We start from the raw sequence: 21,677 nt of genomic DNA on the forward strand, positions 1-21,677 counted from the left end.
AAGTCATCTTAGCATACATTGACTTGCAAAGTACCCAGTGGTGGGATACAACTAGTGCAGGGGTAGATAAAGTTGGCTCTTCTATGGCTTGTGGACTTCAACTCCAAGAATTCCTGAGCCAATCATGTTAGGTCAGGAATTCTGGGGGTTGAAGTCCTCATGTCATAGAAGAGCCAACTTTGCCTACCCCTGAACCAGTGTAATAACTGGTTCGCTGAAAATGCGTTTTTCTTATCAGCTGCACTTCAAATGAATGAAATATAGGTAGGTATATCACAGGGGTGGGCAGGAAGGGCTGGCTGACACTTGGAGAGAAACACTTCACTCTCAGCTGATCGTTGGAGCAACCGGCTCCACCGAACTGGACCAAATAGACTGAATCCTATCCAGTAATGGGCAGCCAAAATTTTTACTGCCACACTGTGGCTGTGGCTTATTTTGTGGGAGTGGCTTAATGGTCATGTGACCAAGTGGGAGTGGCTTGATCAATCATTGTTCAAGTGAACTGTTAAGTCCTCGACTTACAACCTTGTCAGTTGTAAGTGCCGCTCGCTGGGGTGACAATTTCCCACACTCTCCTTCCTGGGTCACCCCCCCCACACCTCAGGCTGGGTAGCTAGGTGAACAGGTGCTACCAGAAGCATAAATGCTGCCAGCACCGCTTCCACCCACGCCTTTCCTTGCACCTCAGGTGGGAGGTGGCTGCATGAGGCTGGAAGGGATCCGGGCAGGAGAGAGGGAAGCTTGTCCGAGGCCAGGAAGGAGGAAAGAGGAAAAAAGCAAGGAGCGCAGACACAGCAGCAGGGAAAAAAAGGAGAGCCAAGCTGAGACCAGTAATTTAGGAAGTGACAGCTGCCGATCAGCTGGAGCTGTGCACACATCTTCATTTCCGTTGGTGGAACTGCATTCCACCCTGTCCTGCCTGCTGCCCACCCCTGATCCTATCCCTGAACCTGCCTCATCAGGATCTCCATTGTCTCCATATGACAATGCTTTCCTGACTTCAATGCATGAATGAGTCAAAGTTAACCATTCCAGTGTTGCTTTAGGTCAGTGGTTCTCAACCTTTCTAATGCCGCGACCCCTTAACACAGTTTCTCATCTTGTGGTGACCCCCAACTATAAGTTTAGCACCAATTCTTCCAACAGATCTTTAAGCTGATTGGCAAGAGGTCAGAGGGACAGCCCCCTGTAAACACCTGATTGGTTGGATTGTAAAAATATGTTCCGAGATGCCAGAATAGAAGCTTTAGTTGCTAACACCATTGGAAATTTGTCTTTTCCCATGGTCTTAGGCGACCCCTGTGAAATGGTCGTTCGACCACCAAAGGGGTCCCGACCCCAAGGTTGAGAACCACTGCTTTAGGTGAAAGAAAATGCCCAAATGGGCAAACCATTTGCATTTTTCTGAACTTCCGGTTTGTCCATTGGGGGGCGTGTCTTTTGCCTCCGGGGCTTCAGGGAAGCTTCCCTAAAACATCTGGAGGATGAAACTGCCTTTCCAAAGGCCAAAAATCATCTGGGCAGTCCATGCATGTGCAGACAAAGTCTTGTGTGCCCTCCCATAGGGCTCTGTGTGCCACCTGTGCCATGCGCACTATAGGTTCGTCATCACGCCCCTATACCATGGTTATCCAATCTGTTACAAATAAATTAAATTAATTAATTATAAATTAATTAATAAACTTTCTAAATAAAAATAAATAAAGACAATCCAGTTTATCATACTTCAATAGTTTCCAAATGTTTGGATTACACATTCACATTTTAACTTTCGTTTTTCTCGACTCTATATTAATATTATGAATATTAAATTAAAATGGTAACTATGCAACAAGTGTTTATGAGGCATCATTCCTTCCAAAATGTTACACTTCTAAAATAAAGTTTGAAACCAAACTTTTATTACATCTCATTCATGGTAAGTTCTAAACACCAAAAATATTAACTGATATTAAATGCGATGTGTGGTTGTGACTGAGTGGGTTGACTGTTTTTAATATAGTGGGATTTTTAACTTGTAGTTTTTAATTATTTAGGTTTGCATACACATTGTTTTATATTGTATCTTGTGAGCTGCCTCGAGTCTTCGGAGAAGGGTGGGATACAAATCTAAATAATAATAATAATAATAATAATAATAATAATAATAATAATGTGTAATTACATTTTAGATTACAGGATACCTATAAACATACACAAATTTAGTTGTGTTATTTGAGGGCACATAATACCAGTTTAATTTTATTTAAAACCCTTGCCTTTTGATTTGTCAAAGCTATTTCAACTCATTATCCCAAATTACCTGCAGATTTCCCATACATATCAAGCACAGCAAATAATTCAACATTCTTGAGCCTCCAAATTTTTATCTAGTAATATTAACACTATAGAATTTGGGACACTGCGAAAGCATCAAAATTTAAAGCCAAAGGATATTTTAGTGGAAAGAATTGCAATTGACCTGTTTAAGTAAACCAGGTTATTTTTACAAAGAGAAAAAAATATTTTAAAAGACTGATTAATGTTGAATTGATCCAACCTAACACTGCCATTTTTGTCCAAGAACTCCAAAGGAAAGATTTCCCAAAAATTTTCAGGCTACATTATCCCATAATATAAAATTCTCATAAAAACTACAGTGATACCTCATCTTACAAACGCCTCGTCATACAAACTTTTCGAGATACAAACCCGGGGTTTAAGATTTTTTTGCCTCTTCTTACAAACTATTTTCACCTTACAAACCCCCCGCCGCCACTGGGATGCCCCGCCTCCGGACTTCCGTTGCCAGCGAAGCACCTGTTTTTGTCCAGAGGTGGGGTTTCCCAGCGAGGGGAGCATCAGTGAAATCGCAGCATCGCAAAAACACAGAGGTCCGGAGGTGGGGTTTCCCAGCGAGGGGAGCATCAGTGAAATCGCAGCATCGCAAAAACACAGAGGTCCGGAGGTGGGGTTTCAAGGACTTCTGTGTTTTTGCGATGCTGCGATTTCACTGATGCTCCCTTTGCTGGGAAACCCCACCTCCAGACTTCCGCTGCCAATGAAGCGCTCATTTTTGCAATGCTGGGATTCCCCTGCAGCATCGCAAAAACACAGAAGTCCGGAGGTGGGGTTTCCCATGGAGGGGAGCCTCAGGGGAATCCCAGCAGCGCAAAAACGGGTGCTTCAGCTGGCAAAAGGGGTGAATTTTGGCCTTGCACGCATTAATCGTTTTTCCATTGATTCCTATGGGAAACATTGTTTTGTCTTACAAACTTTTCACCTTAAGAACCTCATCCCGGAACCAATTAAGTTTGTAAGACAAGGTATCACTGTAGTTCGTATTTGTTGTGGTTAACTCTGGCCCAGCTCCTGCCTCAAGGACTGTGGATGTGGGGGAGACATCCACATGCCGCAGGCCTGTTTTGCTCCCGGTGGAATCTGATGATGAAGGCTCCTCTGGCCAAGAAGACATGAGTGACAGGGAGGAGGAGAGTGGGGCAGACAGCTCAGAAGGAGATCAATTATCTCTCTCCTCCTTGGATTTGGAACAAGAGTTAATGATACAGCCACGCATGCGGACAGTGATGCATGGGCAGCAACAACTGCTGAGAGTATTATCAAAGAAAATGAGGCCACCTGTGGTTGGGTGGGGCTGTGGTAATTAGTGAGGCTGCTATAAATAGCAGCCTGTGAGTTTGGCCATTGTGGAGGATTATCTGATCATTGTGTTTCGTGCCTGCCTTGCTGACTTCGACCTTGGTGTGTTGCTTTTTCCCGGCTTTGAAACTAAAGCAGAGCAAAGTGTGTTTCACTTTGTGAAAGAAGAAGGACTGTGAATTGCCTCACAGCTGCAAGCTAAGTATCTCAGAACTGATAAGGGACTTATACCAATTACCAGTTTGTTTGGAGACGAGTGCTCTTTGCTATACATAAAGAGGGCTTAGTTTAAGTGAATTTTCGTTATAAAGAACATTGTTTTGAATTTTCAAACGTGTGTGTGTATGTCTGAAATTTGTACCTGTGAATTTTCGGGAGGAGTCTACCAGAGAGTCCGACAGAACAGTATTTAAGTCTGCTTCAGGGATGAAATTCAAAAATTTTCCCTACAGGTTCTGTGGGCATGGCTTGATGAGCGTGTCTGGGGAAAGATACTGAAAAATCTCCATTCATTTCCCACTCCTGGGGAAGAATATTGCAAAATCTCCATTTCCATCCCACTCTGGGTCCAACCAGAGGTGGCATTTCTCTGAATTCTCCAGAACCTGTCAGAGCCTGCTGAATTTCACCCTAGTCTGCTTCCTATTATCATCCACATATAACTTGCAGCCTTTAGTGTAGTCAACACATGGATGGGCTGCTGCCCGGACAGGGGAGACACAGTGGGGTAATGAAAATGGAGCTCCACCCCAGAGCACCCAATTTGCACTGAAAGATGTTGAAAGAAAATGCAGGGTGTCCTGCATAAGCCACGTCCACAGTCTGGTAGTAAAAAATTTGGTAGCCCTTCACTGAGTCAACATAACTGACCTATATTTTAAAAGGAACCCAATCCATGTGGAGAAATAAAGAAAATTGATGAAAAGATAGTAGCCTTATTATAATTAATTAACTTATATATTAATTAAAAATATAATTAAGTCTAGCATTAATCTCCATAACTTTCTTTCCTTGCAGACCAAAACTTTTACTATGCCCATCACTTCTTTTGATCTTGAAATTTCTCACTGTTTGAAAATCTCATCAAGTCCATTCAAACAAAGACTTTCTCAATTTTCCTCTTTTTTTAAATTTTTAATTTATTTATTTATTCTTTGTCCAATATACAATGCATATGAAAGAGAATAGACATTAAGTAATATATATAATGATAGAAAGTAAGAAAGAAAGAAGAGAAGTAGGAGGAAAGGAGAGAAAATGTATGATATATGAGATAAGGAAAGAAGATTGGACAGGGGACGATAGGCACATCAGTGCACTTATGTACGTCCCTTACTGGCCTCTTAGGAACCTGGAGAGGTCAATCGTGGAGAGTCTTAGGGAGAAATGTTGGGGGCTGGGGGCTGACACCACTGAGTCTGGCAATGAGTTCCACGCTTCGACAACTCGATTGTTAAAGTCATATTTTTTACAGTCAAGTTTGGAGCGGTTGATGTTAAGTTTGAATCTGTTGCGTGCTCTTGTGTTGTTGCTGTTGAAGCTGAAGTAGTCGTTGACCAGAAGGACGTTGCAGCATATGATCTTGTGGGCAATACTTAGATCTTGTTTAAGGCATCTTAGTTCTAAGCTTTCTAGGCCCAGGATTGCAAGTCTAGTATCGTAGGCTATTCTGTTTCGAGTGGAGGAGTGAAGGGCTCTTCTGGTGAAGTACCTTTGGACGTTTTCGAGAGTGTTGATGTCTGAGATGTGGTGTGGGTTCCAGCATAGTTCCCTCTAAGCTGAGCAGTGAGCAATCGCTCACTTAGAAATCATCATCAACTCAGAGTTTTCCAAACCTGCCCAGAAGCCGAGAGGGAAAGAGTGAGAGGGAAGGAGAGAGAGAGGAAGAGAGAGAAACAGATAAAAAAAAGAGAGGAAGGAAAAGAAAAAGAAAAAGAATGGGAGTAAGGAAGAGAGAAAGAAAATCAAAATCTACCGGTAGTTTGAAACTAGCTCAACTATTTAAGTGGCATTTTGATATTGATAGAGTTGCCCTATTATGAGCTCACTGTTATAGACACACAGTACAGTATTTTATTTTGAAATTCTCTGAGGCAAAACAGGGTGGGGTTTTATTTGTTTGTTTGTTTGTTTGTTTGTTTGTTTGTTTGTTTATTTATTTATTTATTTATTTATTTATTTATTTATTTATTTATTTATTTACTTACTTACTTACTTACTTACTTACTTACTTATTTATTTATTTATTTATTTATTTATTTATTTATTTATTATTTCTGTGCCGCCCAGTCCCGAAGGGATTGCTGCTCAGACACTATACTTTTCCGCCCACCCCCCAAAAAAAATTAGAGGGAACACTGGGTTCCAGATGTGGTGTGGGTTCCCTTGACCCCTTCATTTCTCCTATATTTGCTTATGGATTGAATAATAATTTTCATTCCTTTCAATAAACATTTGTTCCTTGCAATAAACTACATACAACCTATTATTATTTTTCTACCATAGGCATGCATTAAAATGTCTCCATCCATTTTCTCATTAAACATTCCACTAAATTCTCAAATTCCTTTACTTGCTACCATAGCCTATTATTCCTATATAACTTGAGGCAGTTTAATTCATTTTCCAAGACCATTTTGGTTTTTAATTTTCAAATCTGTAAATCCTTGTTGCATCATACAGTTTCTCTATATTCACTGCAAATCATCCAGATTATTGTCACTTTTATTTTTATGCCAGCTTTTGCTTTTTTATAAAAAAATAATAATCTGGAGGTAGCTTCTTCAAATATCTTCACCCACTTTAAAAGCAATTTTTTAACATTTCCATTGAAATCATTCTATATTTTCTCTTTTCTCTCTTTAAATCAAAACTATTCCTTGCTTTTTTATATATATTCTTTGCAAATCTTTTTTTTTGCTTTATAATATTATACAGTAATATTATATTGCTTTATAATATTATACAGTATTTTCCCTAATCCCCATTTTTGAAAGCAGTTATTCTTTTATATGACAGTTTCTCAAGCATAGGCTCTTTCATTTCTTCCTTTCATATCTTTTTCATACATCTCATTAATGCCACATGCTGTTTCTGGTATTCTGCAAAATAGTTATTTTCATTCTATTCCAAGCATTATTGGTAACTCAATTTCTTAATTCACTTTACATGAATTTTGTTGGAAGATTCATGTAATGTCTGTCTGTCCATCTATCTATCTATCTATCTATCTATCTATCTATCTATCTATCTATCTATCTCTCTCTCTCTCTCTCTCTCTCTCTCTCCCTCCCTCCCTCCCTCCCTCCCTCTCTCTCTCTCTCTATCTATCTATCTATCTATCTATCTCTATCTATCTATCTATCTCTATCTATATATCTATCTCTATCTATCTATCTATCTATCTATCTATCTATCTATCTATCTATCTATCTATCTATCTATCCATTATTCCATCCACCCACCCACCCACCCACCTACCTACCTACCTATCTACCTATCTACCTATCTACCAGCCAACCTACTGACCTACCTACCTGTCATCTATTCATTTATTCATGGATATAAGTTCTTTACTATTTCTTACTGCAGTTGTCCTATTTTTATTTCTTTCATTCTTTTGTTCAGAAACTACCCAAAAATGATTTGTCTCACATTCAGTATCTTTTATCACTATTATTTTATTTACCAGCCTCTCACTCTTTCCACTTAATTGAATCAATCCATTTTTTTCTTTTTCCATGTAGACATATGCAGGGGTGGGCAGCACATGCACATTGGAGCTGAGTTAAGGCAACAGCTCATGTGCCACCAGATATGGCTCCATGTGCCACCTGTGGTACCATGCCATAGGTTCACTGCCATAGATACTGATGTCTATGGCCAACCAACATTTCACATAATAAGATAAAATGTATTGCTGGAAAGCAAAATCACAAAATTCTGCCTTATTTCAGCCTTGTCATGTGGCCAAACTCAATGGAAAAGTCAGTTATGTTTGGAATGGTTACAGCAGTAAAAAGAGACGAGAACAGCGTGGTGGCTTGACATCATTAAGGCTGGCACCAGCCAAAGCATAAAACAATCATACAAGCTAAGAAAAGGTGGAAATAGCAGGTCCATAGAATCACTAAAAACTTGATATGATTGAATGGATAACATCATTGTCAAATTACCAACATATTTGTGACACTTTATCTGTGCCACATTAATTAGGAGGAATTTGCAACATTCATTCAAAACACCATCCCCAACCATTCAATAATAATAATAATAATAATAATAATAATAATAATAATAATAATAATAATAAAATAAAAATAAAAATAAATAAAGATAATCCAGTTTATCATACTTCAATAGTTTCCAAATGTCTGGATTACACATTTAACTTTCGTTTTTCTCGACTCTATATTAATATTATGAATATTAAATTAAAATGGTAACTATGCAACAAGTGTTTATGAGGCATCATTCCTTCCAAAATGTTACACTTCTAAAATAAAGTTTGAAACCAAACTTTTATTGCATCTCATTCATGGTAAGTTCTAAACACCAAAAATATTAACTGATATTAAATGTGATGTGTGGTTGTGACTGAGTGGGTTGACTGTTTTTAATATAGTGGGATTTTTAACTTGTAGTTTTTAATTATTTAGGTTTGCATACACATTGTTTTATATTGTATCTTGGGAGCCGCCCCGAGTGTTCGGAGAAGGGCGAGATACAAATCTAAATAATAATAATAATAATAATAATAATAATAATAATAATAATAATAATGTGTAATTACATTTTAGATTACAGGATACCTATAAACATACACAAATTAAGTTGTGTTATTTATATTTGAGAGTACATAATACCAGTTTAATTTTATTTAAAACCCTTGCCTTTTGATTTGTTAAAGCTATTTCAATTCATTATCCCAAAACACCATCCCCAGCCATTCAACAACAACAACAACAACAACAACAATAATAATAATAATAATAATAATTTTCTAGCTGAGACTAAACTATATGTTTTAAGTCTCAGCAGTCAAAATGCCTAAACATCTAGCCATAGATCAGGGAATCACAAGATGTAATAAACTCTGAAGCCAAGAAGGTCTAGATCTGATATGTTTAGATATAAGACTATTGGGAAGAAATGGCTTTCAAGATTTGAGGTGAATCTTTGCTTTTCTACCCTACTTGTTTCCTCCCAAACTATTTATTTTGCCACCTCTGTCCTAGTTTCATATCACCCTGGTGTCAAGCCGGTGCAGAAGTTGGTGATAAATCAATGACTTGCCACACTATCTATAGAAGACCAGATGTTTATGGGGAATTGGAAGGGGTGATTTTTCAGGAGAGAACAAATGCAGCCGGAAAGCATTTCTTTCGAGTGGTTCAAGCACATCCTGTGCCCACCCACTGGGGCGGAAGTGAAGAAAGGATTGGCCACGCTGGCGCAATCTGAGCGGGCAACGTGACAAGTTTGTGGGTGGGGGACAAGGGTGAACTTTCAACTGAGTGGGAAATTCAGATCCAAGTTTCCCCGTGTAGGTGTCAGGATGGCTCCAGAAATAAATGGGAACTTTCAAGTAGGTAGGATGCTTGGCTGCATAGCTAGAGGTATAACAAGCAGGAAGAGGGAGATTATGATCCCCTTCTATAGAGCGCTGGTGAGACCACATTTGGAGTACTGTGTTCAGTTCTGGAGACCTCACCTACAAAAAGATATTGACAAAATTGAACGGGTCCAAAGACGGGCTACAAGAATGGTGGAAGGTCTTAAGCATAAAACGTATCAGGAAAGACTTAATCAACTCAATCTGTATAGTCTGGAGGACAGAAGGAAAAGGGGGGACATGATCGAAACATTTAAATATATTAAAGGGTTAAATAGGGTTCAGGAGGGAAGTGTTTTTAATAGGAAAGTGAACACAAGAACAAGGGGACACAATCTGAAGTTAGTTGGGGGAAAGATCAAAGGCAACATGAGAAAATATTATTTTACTGAAAGAGTAGTAGATCCTTGGAACAAACTTCCAGCAGACGTGGTTGGTAAATCCACAGTAACTGAATTTAAACATGCCTGGGATAAACATATATCCATTGTAAGATAAAATACTGGAAATAATATAAGGGCAGACTAGATGGACCATTTTTTCTGCCGTCAGTCTTCTATGTTTCTATGTTTCTAACTCTAATTTAGTTCGGATGCTACCTCCATTCTTTTCTTCCGTCTCCTCTCTCCTTCATTGTCACATGATATTCATTGCATTAAAGAAAAGCCTGGAAGCAGGAATCTTATTATTGTGGTTCCTTGTGAGTCAGCCAGACTGGATTTGGTATTTTATTCATCTATAGCAGTGATGGCGAAACTATGGCACGGGTATTAAGAGGTCCACTTAGCTGTTCAAGACATTTGATTTCTGGGATTGTAATAATAATAACAAGAGAATAACAGAGTTGGAAGGGACCTTGGAGGTCTTCTAGTTCAACTCCCTGCTTAGGCAGGAAACCCTATACCAGTGATGGCGAACCTATGGCACGGAGGCCACAGGTGGGACGCTCAGCCATATCTGCTGGCCTGTGAGCAGTTGCCCTAGCTCAGCTCCAATCGGACCAGAATACATCCGGGTCCGCCTTCTGCCACATGAATCCCAGCGACTGGTTAGGTCCCACAGAGTCGATCTTCTCCGGGTCCCGTCAACTAAACAATGTCATCTGGCGGGACCCAGGGAAAGAGCCTTCTCTGTGGCGGCCCCGACCCTCTGGAACCAGCTCCCCCCGGAGATCAGAATTGCCCCCATCCTCCTTGCCTTTCGTAAGCTCCTTAAAACCCACCTTTGTTGTCAGGCTTGGGGGAACTGAACTCCCTCTAGGCTTATACAATTTATGCATGGTATGTTTGTGTGTATGTTTGGTTTTAAATAAGGGTTTTTAATTATTTTAAACATTAGATTTGTTATATGCTGTTTACTACTGTTGTTAGCCGCCCCGAGTCTATGGAGAGGGGCGGCATACAAATCTAATAAATAAATAAATAAATAAATAAATAAATAAATAAATGAATGAATGAATGAATGAATGAATGAATGAATGAATGAATGAATGAATGAATAAATAAATAAATAAATAAATAAATAAATAAATAAATAAACTCGCCAGCTGATTTTTTTTTGCTTGCACGGAGGCTCTGGGGGGCTGTTTTTGGCTTCCAGAGAGCCTCTGGGAGGATGGGGGATAGTGTTTTTATCTTCCCCCCAGGCCAGTGAAGCCTTTGGAGCCTGGGGAGGGCGAAACACGAGCCTATTGGGAAACAGGCCATTTTTGGCCTCCAGAGGGCCTCCGGGGTGTGTGTGGAGGAAGCTGTTTTCACCCTACCCAGGCATTGAATTATGGGTGTGGGCACTTGTGCATGCATGATAGCACACGCCCACGCTCTTTCAGTACCCGAGGCAAAAAAGGTTCGTCATCACTGACCTATAGCAACTGTGTCAAACTCAAGGCTTGTGGGCTAGATTTGGCCCCTGGGTGCTTAGATCTGGTCTAAGTGGTCATCCTGGAAATAGCAGGGGATTGGCCCATGGTGCCTCTGCTAGCGAAAATGGAGCATGGGAGGGCCACAGCCCTCCTGAGCTCCATTTTTGCTGGCAGTGTGTTGCAGGAGGGAGTTAAAATGACTCTCGAGAACGACGTCTTTTTTAAGGATTTTATTCCTGACAGGAACGCTATTGAATACGGATACTGTTAACAAAACATACGCGAGATAGAGAGAGAGAGGAATACAGTCTCTCTCGTATTTATACTCTTACAGCCCAGCAACAGGCAACTTGACAAGGATACAATTCCGGCGCCAAAACCCAATACCCAATCGGAACATAGTATGCAAATTTCAACTTTGTACAATCTACCCAGCAACTCTGCTCATACTTAACAGGAGTCGTAGGTGAAAACGGAGCTGGGGAGCCCATTTTTCCTGGCAGAACGCTTGGGGGCGCCACAGGCACCCCTGACACGAGTGATGTCAAGTTGACCACACCCACCCTGGCCATGCCCAACCCGACCTCTTGAATTCAAACACAAGCCTGATGCAGTCCTCAATGAAAGGGAGTTTGACACCCCTGATCTAGAGAGCCCTTCCCAAGACCCTGGGATAACCAGAAGTTGTGGTCTCATAATATTAAAGATAACATCGCAGGATGTAAACTGCTCCAAGTAAACCTGCCTTTTGTAAGGCAGCTGGTGATTTTGCCAGTGTCAATGAAGGTGATTTTGTCAATGTCAATGATATTATTTTTAGTTTAAAAATTATGTTGTCCAAGTAAGCAGACACTGCAGAAGTTCCCACCATATTCAATAGTCTATTCAACGTGGTTTGGATTGGCAATGTTCCTACATACCAAATGTGAGGGGGAGGAGACATATGCACATCCCATAGCAATAACTATTACACAGTATAAAGCTGCTCTCTTGCAGTGCTTCCCTTATCGCCTATTGCTACTTGTGCTTTTTGTTTAAACAGTTATTCGAGTCCATCTCTGACCTTGTGCTTCCAGAATTGGCTCTGAAGTCCAACCCAGGAGAGCCTCTGGCTGATAAACTCAATGGCTGTGTGTTGCCACTGGTTTTATATGTGAAAATGGGGGCGGTGGCTTGTCTCCCAGTGTCCACTCATTGGCATCACATATTGTGTGAGCTAAGTCATCACATTAAATCTATAACATGGATTATCTGTTTGGCAACACATGTTATGTAACGCTGGAAATGTGTTTTGTTTATCCAGGTTTGGCGTTTAACAAGTTGTAGGAACTATAGCTTATGTATTCCTTCCTGAATTCTGTGCTAGCGGAAAGATGGAAAAATTATAAATAGAGAGAACAATGCAACTGGGGTTTTATTGATTAGGGTTTTTTTTTTTAGTTGCTGTGATTTTTCTTCTGATTTTTTTTTTTTTGTTCTAATCCAGGTACCTATTCCCTCATGAAAGGAACCAAAGCTTTTACAGCCCTGGGACACCATTTGTGTGTGTCCGGTGTGTGATAGTCCCAATCACACACAACATCGGAAGCTGTTCAGCTTTGTAATAAGAAGTACCTCATGATAAAACGAGTCATGGGCAGCATCCGGGTAAACAGGTGAGTAACATCTCCCATTCAATTTTTATTGCTCTGTGGTCATCTTAATTTTTTGCGGGCAGTATGGCTGCCCACCCATATTGTACAATTAGGTACTTAAAATGTCTACAAGTGACATCCTGAGGGATAGTCATGGAACTCACAATATAGATTCCAGCCGCATGAATTGGCATGCCAGGGAATCGTGTATTTAGGACTTAAATCCAAATTACCATTTTTCTTTCTCTCTTCCTCTCTTTCCCTCTCTCTTTCTCTCTCTCTCTCTTTCTCTCTCTTTCTCTCTCTCTCTCTCTTTCTCTCTCTTTCTCTTTCTCTCTCCTTCTCTCTCTCTCCTTCTCTCTCTCTCTTTCTCTCTCTCTCTCTCACACACACTCATGTTGTTTTTGTCATTGTAAATAACCTCCAGGAAGGTAAACAATATTAACATAAGATAATATGAAAAATTGTAATTAAAATATTGATGCAAAACAATAAAAAATAAGTAGTCCCAAGACCTCATCCGCAACCACCACATCATCTTAAAAGGTAAAGATTTGTCTAAATAAAAATGCTTTTGCCACTCAATAGAATGGAAATTAAGATGAAACTGCCCAGGTGGTGAGAGATTGTGGGATGATGGGGAGATGAGATGTTTGAAGGTTCAGCTAGGTTGTCAATTCCTAGCTGGTAACACAAATCTCCAGTTAAAGCAATTTAAGCATCTTTGAAACACTTTTTCCCCATATAATCTGACCTGGATTGCCTCTTGTGGGATGAGTGCTCAAGTGCCTCATCTCCTGCTTTCCCACAGCCTCTCATAGTAGGTTGCCTTTGGTAGGGAATTCCAGAACCTTCAAATAGCTGTAAGATTTAAATACGAATATATATATTTAACTTAAATTACTTTTAATATTTGACTAACCAAATGATAATCAAATCAATTGTAGGAAACTTCTAGAAAGTATTCATGGGAAGACTGGATTTGCTCAACAAGCTTAACTACTGTATGTTATATAACTAACCCATTTTCTTAGTATGCTTATATACCATATAAGCCATTAAAACCTAATGATAATTCATATTTTGCAAATGCCAGTGCTATATCTGACCCGATGATTTGCCTTGTATAATGAAAGCCAGTAAATTTGCAGAAGTTTGCTGTTAATTGAGCTTGGTTTGCATTTTAACAATCCCATTGTTTCATGGGAATGATCTGCAATCAGTATAGGGATATATCTGAATTAGGTTTGACGTTAACATTCTGACCATTTTGTGCTGGATTCATTCTATCTCCATAGCTGGATGTAAACAATTTCTTTTGCTAGGAGAATTTTCATTGGAGTGGTACACATTGTGCATATATTCTTATTATTTTTTATAGCTGCCCTACTTAAAAACACGAATCCTCAATCTATCTGTCTCCTATGAATTTATCCCATCTCCCTTTTAATATATCCAAGTTAGTGGTCATTACTATGACATATGTAATTAATTCTGCAAATATTTAAGGGTAAAGATGCATTTTATTACACACTGCACAAAGGATCATTTTCTTTTCTTTAACTCTAAATCTTCTTTCAATTAATTTTATTGGGTGACCTCATTCCAGGTGTTTTGAAAATGAGAAAAAGCCTTTATTCTGTCTACTTTTTCCCTGACTTCCATAATTCCATGCATCTCAACTATGTTCCCATTTTGTTAAACATTTTCTAAGCTCAACAGTTCTAAACCTAAGCTTTTTCTCATAAGAGAGAACTTTGAGTTCTTTAGCTTCAACATTAAAGGCCTATATGGTCATGAAAATGCTCAATAGAGATAATTACATGCCTGTTTGAATGGAAGTGGTTTCCTATAGATGAATCTAGAAAGCAGGAACCCTAAGTAAAAGTACAGGCTAACAGTCAAACAACATGGGATGGCAGGGAAAGAAGGACTGATGGATATACCCAACTACCTTCTCCACTTTTGCAAAAAGCACCGCCCACCAAGCTAGATCTTTCATGGAAGCTTATCTAGATCAAGTTCATATAGAAATGAATCTTGCTTCAATCTTGCAGGATTTATATTTCAGCAAAAATAGTTGCTATTTAAAATAATCTGCTATCAAGAGACACAGCATTGAAAAAAAGACAGTAAGATCAAGGGCTCACATCTCGCTAAACTCTAGTTTATATAAGTAGTATAATGAATAAATAAATAAATAGAGGTTGCAATAGACTGTCAAAATCAAACAGATTAGAGAATGAATCATAGTAATAGAATACATGAACAATTGAATCTTGCAGATATATCAGTCTGGCTTTGTCCTTGGCCTGCCCTAACTCAAGTCCAAGAAGTACTGTTTTAAATTTATGGCATTATATCTTCGATCTGAGGAAAGAGTAATTTTATAACAACATAATATAAACACTTGTGATTGGAAATTTAGTCAAGTTTGCAAAGTATTCTGCTGCAACAAACAGCAAAGGAGACAAATTATAAACAGTTTGATATTAAAATATTTGGCATTACAAAAAGAAATGTTTTGGCAATTTATCTCTTATACATTGTCTCTGTGTGTCGTCTCTGTCTCTCTGCCACAGTACTTTAAGATCTCAATGACAGATATTTGCTATGACTTATTCAAATGATGTCAGGCAGAACTTTCTGTGATGAAACCACCCAACAGCTCTTCTCAGCTGTGGGAAAAATGAATACAGAGAGAGTGGAAAATTTTGAAGAAGGAGATAAAAGCTAGTCACAGCTCTTGAGGAGAGGGAGTTTCTTTCAGGATATCTGGCAACCCGTTGTCTCTTGATCTCTAATTACACCTTAGGTTTTAGATATAGGATGCTGGGAAACATACTTGTTGCTGTAGCAACAGAATTGTCTAGAACTCTGGAAGTGTATAAACATTGTCACAGATGCACGATTAGATCAACAAATGCAAACTGAACAGAAAATAGAAACTTCCAACCTTATGCAATTCTGAGCTAAAATGTTACAAAACCGTATTGATATAGCTTCATTTATCCTAACTTTATGTTCTCAGATGTGTTAGGATATAGCTCCCATCAACCATAGCCACTGTGGCAATGATCGTCTTGGTTGGGTACAATGGGAATTGTAGTCTAATACACCTGAGGTTTGCTGGAGCTAAAAAGTATAAAGAATGGTTGCTTGAATTGGGCGTGTCTGGTTTAATGAAAAAAAGGACTAGGGGTGACATGATAGCAGTGTTCCAATAACTCAAGTGTTTCCACAAAGAAGAGGGAATCAAGCTATTCTTTAAGGCAGTGTTTCCCAACCGTGGCAACTTGAAGATATCTGGACTTCAACTCCCAGAATTCCCCAGCCAGCGAATGCTGGCTGGGGAATTCTGGGAGTTGAAGTCCAAATATCTTCAAGTTGCCAAGGTTGGGAAACACTGCTCTAAAGCACCTGAGGGTAGGACAAAAGGCAATAGGTGGAAACAAATCAAGGAGAGAAGCAGAGGCTTCAGAAATGGGCAGCATATTAAACTAACTAACTAACTAACTAACTAACTAACTAACTAACTAACTAACTAACCAACCAACCAACCAACCAACCAACCAACCAACCAACCAACCAACCAACCAACCAACCAACTAACTACTAACTAACTAACTTAGAATTAAGGAGACATTTCCTTACAGAACAATTAATCAATAGAACAACTCGCCTCCAGAAGTCATAAAAGCTCCATTATTGGAAGTTTTAAAGAAGAGATTGGATAACAATTTGTCTGAAATGATATAGGACAGTAATGGCAAACCTTTTTTTCCTAGGGTGCTGAAAGATTATGCGCGTGCGCTATTGTGCATGCGCGAGTGCCCACACCCATAATTCAATGCCCGGGAGAGCCAAAAATGCTTCCCCCGCCCCACGGAGGTCCTCTGGAGGCTGGAAATTGCCTGTTTCCCAACTTCTGGTAGGCCCAGTAGGCTCGTGTTTTGCTCTCCCTAGGCTCCAAAGGCTTCCCTGGAGCTGAGAGAAGATAAAAACGCCCCCCCACCCCCCTAGGGGCTCTGGAAGCCAAAATGCCCCCTTAGAGTTTCTGTATGAGCCAAAAATCAACTGGTTGGCACACACATGCACATTGGAGCTGAGCTATGGCAACGATTCATGTGCCAGCAGATATGGCTCTGCATGCCACCTGTGGCACCCATGCCATAGGTTCGCCATCACTGGTATAGGGTTTCCTGCCTAAGTAGGGAGTTGAACTAGAAGTCGCTCCGAGTCCTCAGAGAGGGGTGGCATGCAAATCTAATAAATAATAATAATAATAATAAGACCTCCAAGGTCCCTTCCTGTTATTATCACACAACAGATTTAAACTTAATATTAACTGGTCCAAACTTGACTGTAAAAAATATGACTTCAGTAACTGAGTTGTCGAAGCATGGAACTCATTACCGGACTCCATAGTGTCATCCCCAAACCCCCAACACTTTACCCTTAGATTATCCACGGTTGACCTATCCAGATTCCTAAGAGGTCAGTAAGGGGCGAGTACAAGTGCACTAGAGTGCCTTCCATCCACTGTCCTATTGCTCTCCTATATCTCCTATACCTTTCTTCTATTGCTGTATCTCTTCTTCTATTCTTTCATTGATATGTTCTATTACTATATCTTCTTTTCTATTCTTTCTTAGATATATTTTACTATGAGTATCTCCTCTATAACCTTTAATTCTATAATTCATTGTGTATTCAACAAAATAAATAAATAAATAAATAAATAAATAAAATAAAATAAAATAAAATAAAATAAATTGTTATTACAATCCCAGAAATCAAATGTCTTGAACAGCTAAGTGGACCTCTTAATACAGCATTATTCTTATTTTAAGCTCTTGTAATCAAACATATTTCAAAACTGCAGAGAGAATAACTGATATTTCTTAAATACTTATATGGGGGTGAGTCCTAAAACTCTTATTTTAAGATTATTTTAATGGCTTTTCTCTCTCTCTCATACCAAATATAATATCTGCAGTAATTTTTTTGAAGATAATCATCTAAAAATGCACAGAATAGAACATTATTTTAATTGCAGGCATTATGAACTTGGAGTGATTCACCCTTTTGAATGTTTGCACAGTACACACGAATGTCATTGCTATATTATTTTCTTAGTAGTGCTAAATCTGCAGTGTGCATTGCCACATCTGTAAAGGGTCATCTGGGGTGGTTTAAAAATATGAGATACAGGAAGTCCTCAACTTACAATCACAATTGGACCCAACATTTCTGTTGCCGAGTGATACATTTGTTAAATAAATTTTGCCTCATTTTATAACCTTTCTTATCACAGTTGCTAAAGTGAATCACTGCATTTGTTAAATTAGTAACATGGTTGTTATTTATTTATTTATTTATTTATTTATTTTTTTGTTTGTTTATTTATTTGATTTGTATGCCGCCCCTCTCCGTAGACTCGGGGCGGCTCACAACACAATAAAACAGTTCATAATAAATCTAATAATTTACAATTTAAAATATTTTAAAAACCCCATTATTGAGCAGACATACATACAAACATACCATACATAAATTGTATAGGCCCAGAGGAGATATCTCAGTTCCCCCATGCCTGATAACAAAGGTGGGTTTTGAGGAGTTTACGAAAGGCAAGGAGGGTGGGGGCAGTTCTAATCTCTGGGGGGAGCTGGTTCCAGAGAGTCGGGGCCGCCACAGAGAAGGCTCTTCCCCTGGGGCCCGCCAAACGACATTGTTTAGTTGACGGGACCCGGAGAAGGCCCACTCTGTGGGACCTAATTGGTCGCTGGGATTCGTGAATCTGGCTTCCCCAGTGACTTTGCTTGAACGAAGATTGCAAAAGGGGATCGCATTACTCCAGGATCCTGAAACCATCATAAATATATAATACAATAGAATTATTTATTGGACAAATGTGATTGCACACACAAGGAATTTGTCATTGGTGCATATGCTCTCAGTGTACATAAAAGAAAAGGATTCATTTGTCAAGAATGATGAGGTACAACGCTGAATGATTGTCATGGGGGTCAAATAAGAAATGAGGAAATAATCAATATTAAACGTAGAAACATAGATTGTCACCTACATTTCTATGTTTCTAATATTAATAAAAATCTTAAGGATACAACCAACCAGTTACAGTCACACACTCATAAGTGGGAGGAAATGGGTGATAGGAATGATGGGAAAAACTAGTAGTAATAGTAGTGCAGACCTAGTAAATAGTTTGACAATGTTGAGGGAATTATTTGTTTAGCAGAGTGATGGCGTTCGGGGAAAAACTGTTCTTGTGTCTAGCTGTTTCGGAGTGCTCTGTAGCAACATTTTGAGGGTAGGAACCAATTGCCAAGAATCTGAATTTTGATCATGTGACCATAGGATGCTGCCAGGGTCATAAGCATGAAAAATGGCCATAAGTATACTTTTAGTGCCATTTTAACTTCAAATGATTACTAAATGAATTGTTGTACATTGAAGAGTACACCTGTACTAGGTTTGAGCGTACGAGCACTTCAAATGATTTTTTGAGAAATCGCAACTTGCCTTCCACCTTTAACTACCACTCTTTCCCCTGTTCTTAAAGGTACAGCATTGTTTCCACTGAAGAGGATGGGCACAAAGTCTCCTCCCTTGGCAGCCTTAATGAGCACAGTCGTAACGGGAAAGGTCACGCCCCTCGACGGAAACGACGTAACCGTTTTGTCAAAAAGAATGGCCAGTGCAATGTCTACTTTGCTAACCTAAGCAACAAATCTCAACGTTATATGGCTGACATCTTCACTACTTGCGTGGACACTCGCTGGCGCTACATGCTCATGATCTTCTCAGCAGCCTTCTTGGTCTCGTGGCTATTCTTTGGTCTGCTGTTTTGGATCATCGCCTTCTTCCATGGCGACTTAGATGTCCCCGGTGCAGGAAGTGGTTCCATTGCTACAAAATTCTGCATCAAACATGTCAACGGCTTCTTGGGAGCTTTCCTCTTCTCAGTGGAGACCCAGACAACCATTGGTTATGGTTTTAGATATGTGACTGAGGAATGTCCACTAGCTATCATGGTAGTTGTGGTGCAATCCATTGTAGGCTGTGTGATTGATTCTTTCATGATTGGCACCATCATGGCAAAAATGGCACGCCCCAAGAAAAGGGCCCAAACCTTACTCTTCAGCCATCATGCTGTCATCTCTCTACGGGATGGCAAACTCTGTCTCATGTGGCGGGTGGGGAATCTAAGGAGGAGCCATATTGTGGAAGCTCATGTTCGGGCCCAACTTATAAAACCCTACATGACAGCAGAAGGTGAGTATCTTCCAGTAGACCAGAGAGATCTGAATGTGGGCTATGATATCGGCCTTGATCGTATCTTCTTAGTGTCTCCCATCATTATTGTTCATGAGATCGACGAGGAAAGCCCACTCTATGGAATGGGAAAAGAACAATTGGAGAGAGAGGACTTTGAGATTGTTGTTATCCTGGAGGGTATGGTGGAAGCAACAGCCATGACCACTCAGGCTCGTAGCTCCTACTTGGCTAGCGAGATCCTTTGGGGTCATCGTTTCGAGCCTGTTGTCTTTGAGGAGAAGAAACATTATAAGGTGGACTATTCACATTTCCACAAGACTTATGAGGTGGCTGGAACCCCTTACTGTTCTGCTCGGGAATTGCAGGAGAGCAAAATTACCATCCTGCCTTCACCCCCTCCACCTCCTAGTGCCTTCTGCTACGAGAATGAATTGGCTCTCGTTAGCCAGGATGAAGATGAGGAAGATGACTTGGGCGTTGGAGTAGATTTGGGAGCAAGTCCAAAGGATGATGCAGGAGTCATACCAATGATGGAGTTTGGGAGCCATATGGATCTGGATCGATTGCAAGTCTCCATTCCTCTGGATGCACTCTCATACCGTAGGGAATCAGCCATCTGAGCCGCCATCTTGATTTTCAGCCCACGTATATCCTCTAAATGTTTCCTTACTGCTCTAGCATAAGCGTTTGGTTGGAAATTCCCTACTGTACTTCTACCAACTACTGAATATATATGGACATGACACTTGCCTGGTGTTGGACAATCCAAGCTTCCTGCCATGCAGTTATCAATTGGTTTTTAATATCCTGAATTTAGAACAGAACCAAGGTTATTTCTCCTCATTTGCACACTTCTCTTTTCTGTGACAAAGCAGCAACAGATGTGACACACTAAGATAAGGTGGGACACGTTTTGCTAAGGTGCCAGCAATAGCAGAGAGACTAATAATGTTGCTGCAGGACAACAAGGAAGCTGCGAATATTAGCAACCTAAATGAAACTGGTGTTTTTCAGTGTCATAGAGAGATCTGGCAGTGACATATAATTTGCATGTATATTATTTGTTGCATACAAAATCTTCAGGAGAAAACAGCTCTAGCTTTCTCCATCTTCAAACATGTACAGTGAATCTCAATCTCATCCTGGTTCTTGGTATCCATGACTCCCTGAGTAAGTTAATACCAAGTGTCCTGATCCATTTAAAATCTCTGTTCCTTCCCGTCGAAATACAAACAGGGCAAATCAGAAATATTCGCAAGAGGAGATGTTACAAATTGGGTCAGAATTCAAATGACTTTTAACTTTCTAAGCAATGCAATCTATATGCCCACTTCACCTTCCCATGTTCTCCTCTGGAAAATTGATTTGGAACTGTTTATTTTTAAATAAAGTATACAATTTAATAAAATATAAAAGACTGGAAACAAAGTGGGGAGGGGCCTTCAGTGCACAATGCTTTATCTACTACTTGCTTAATGCAGTGTTTTTCAACCAGTGTGCCGCAGCACACTAGTGTGCCGTGAGACATGGTCAGGTGTGCCGCGAAGCTCAGAGAGAGAAAGAAAACAAGAGAGAGAGAAAGAAAGAGAGAGAGAGAGAAAGAAAGAGAAAGAGCAAGAGG

General features: G+C 39.7%; 1 protein-coding gene across 2 annotated transcripts in view; it reads left to right on the plus strand.

Annotated features, from left to right (window-relative positions):
• KCNJ4 (potassium inwardly rectifying channel subfamily J member 4) overlaps positions 1-21,471 on the plus strand; it is a 71,131-nt gene extending 49,660 nt beyond the window's left edge. For both annotated transcript variants that reach the window (XM_070756127.1, XM_070756125.1), the window contains exons 2-3: positions 12,604-12,772; positions 19,341-21,471. In XM_070756127.1, coding sequence (XP_070612228.1) covers positions 12,735-12,772; positions 19,341-20,676 — 1,374 coding nt within the window. In that variant the 5' untranslated portion in view covers positions 12,604-12,734 and the 3' untranslated portion in view covers positions 20,677-21,471. The remainder of the gene's footprint in view (positions 1-12,603; positions 12,773-19,340) is intronic.
• The last annotated feature ends 206 nt before the right edge of the window (positions 21,472-21,677 follow it).

This window comes from Erythrolamprus reginae, chromosome 6 (genome assembly GCF_031021105.1).
Source record: "Erythrolamprus reginae isolate rEryReg1 chromosome 6, rEryReg1.hap1, whole genome shotgun sequence".
Classification (NCBI taxonomy): domain Eukaryota; kingdom Metazoa; phylum Chordata; class Lepidosauria; order Squamata; family Dipsadidae; genus Erythrolamprus; species Erythrolamprus reginae.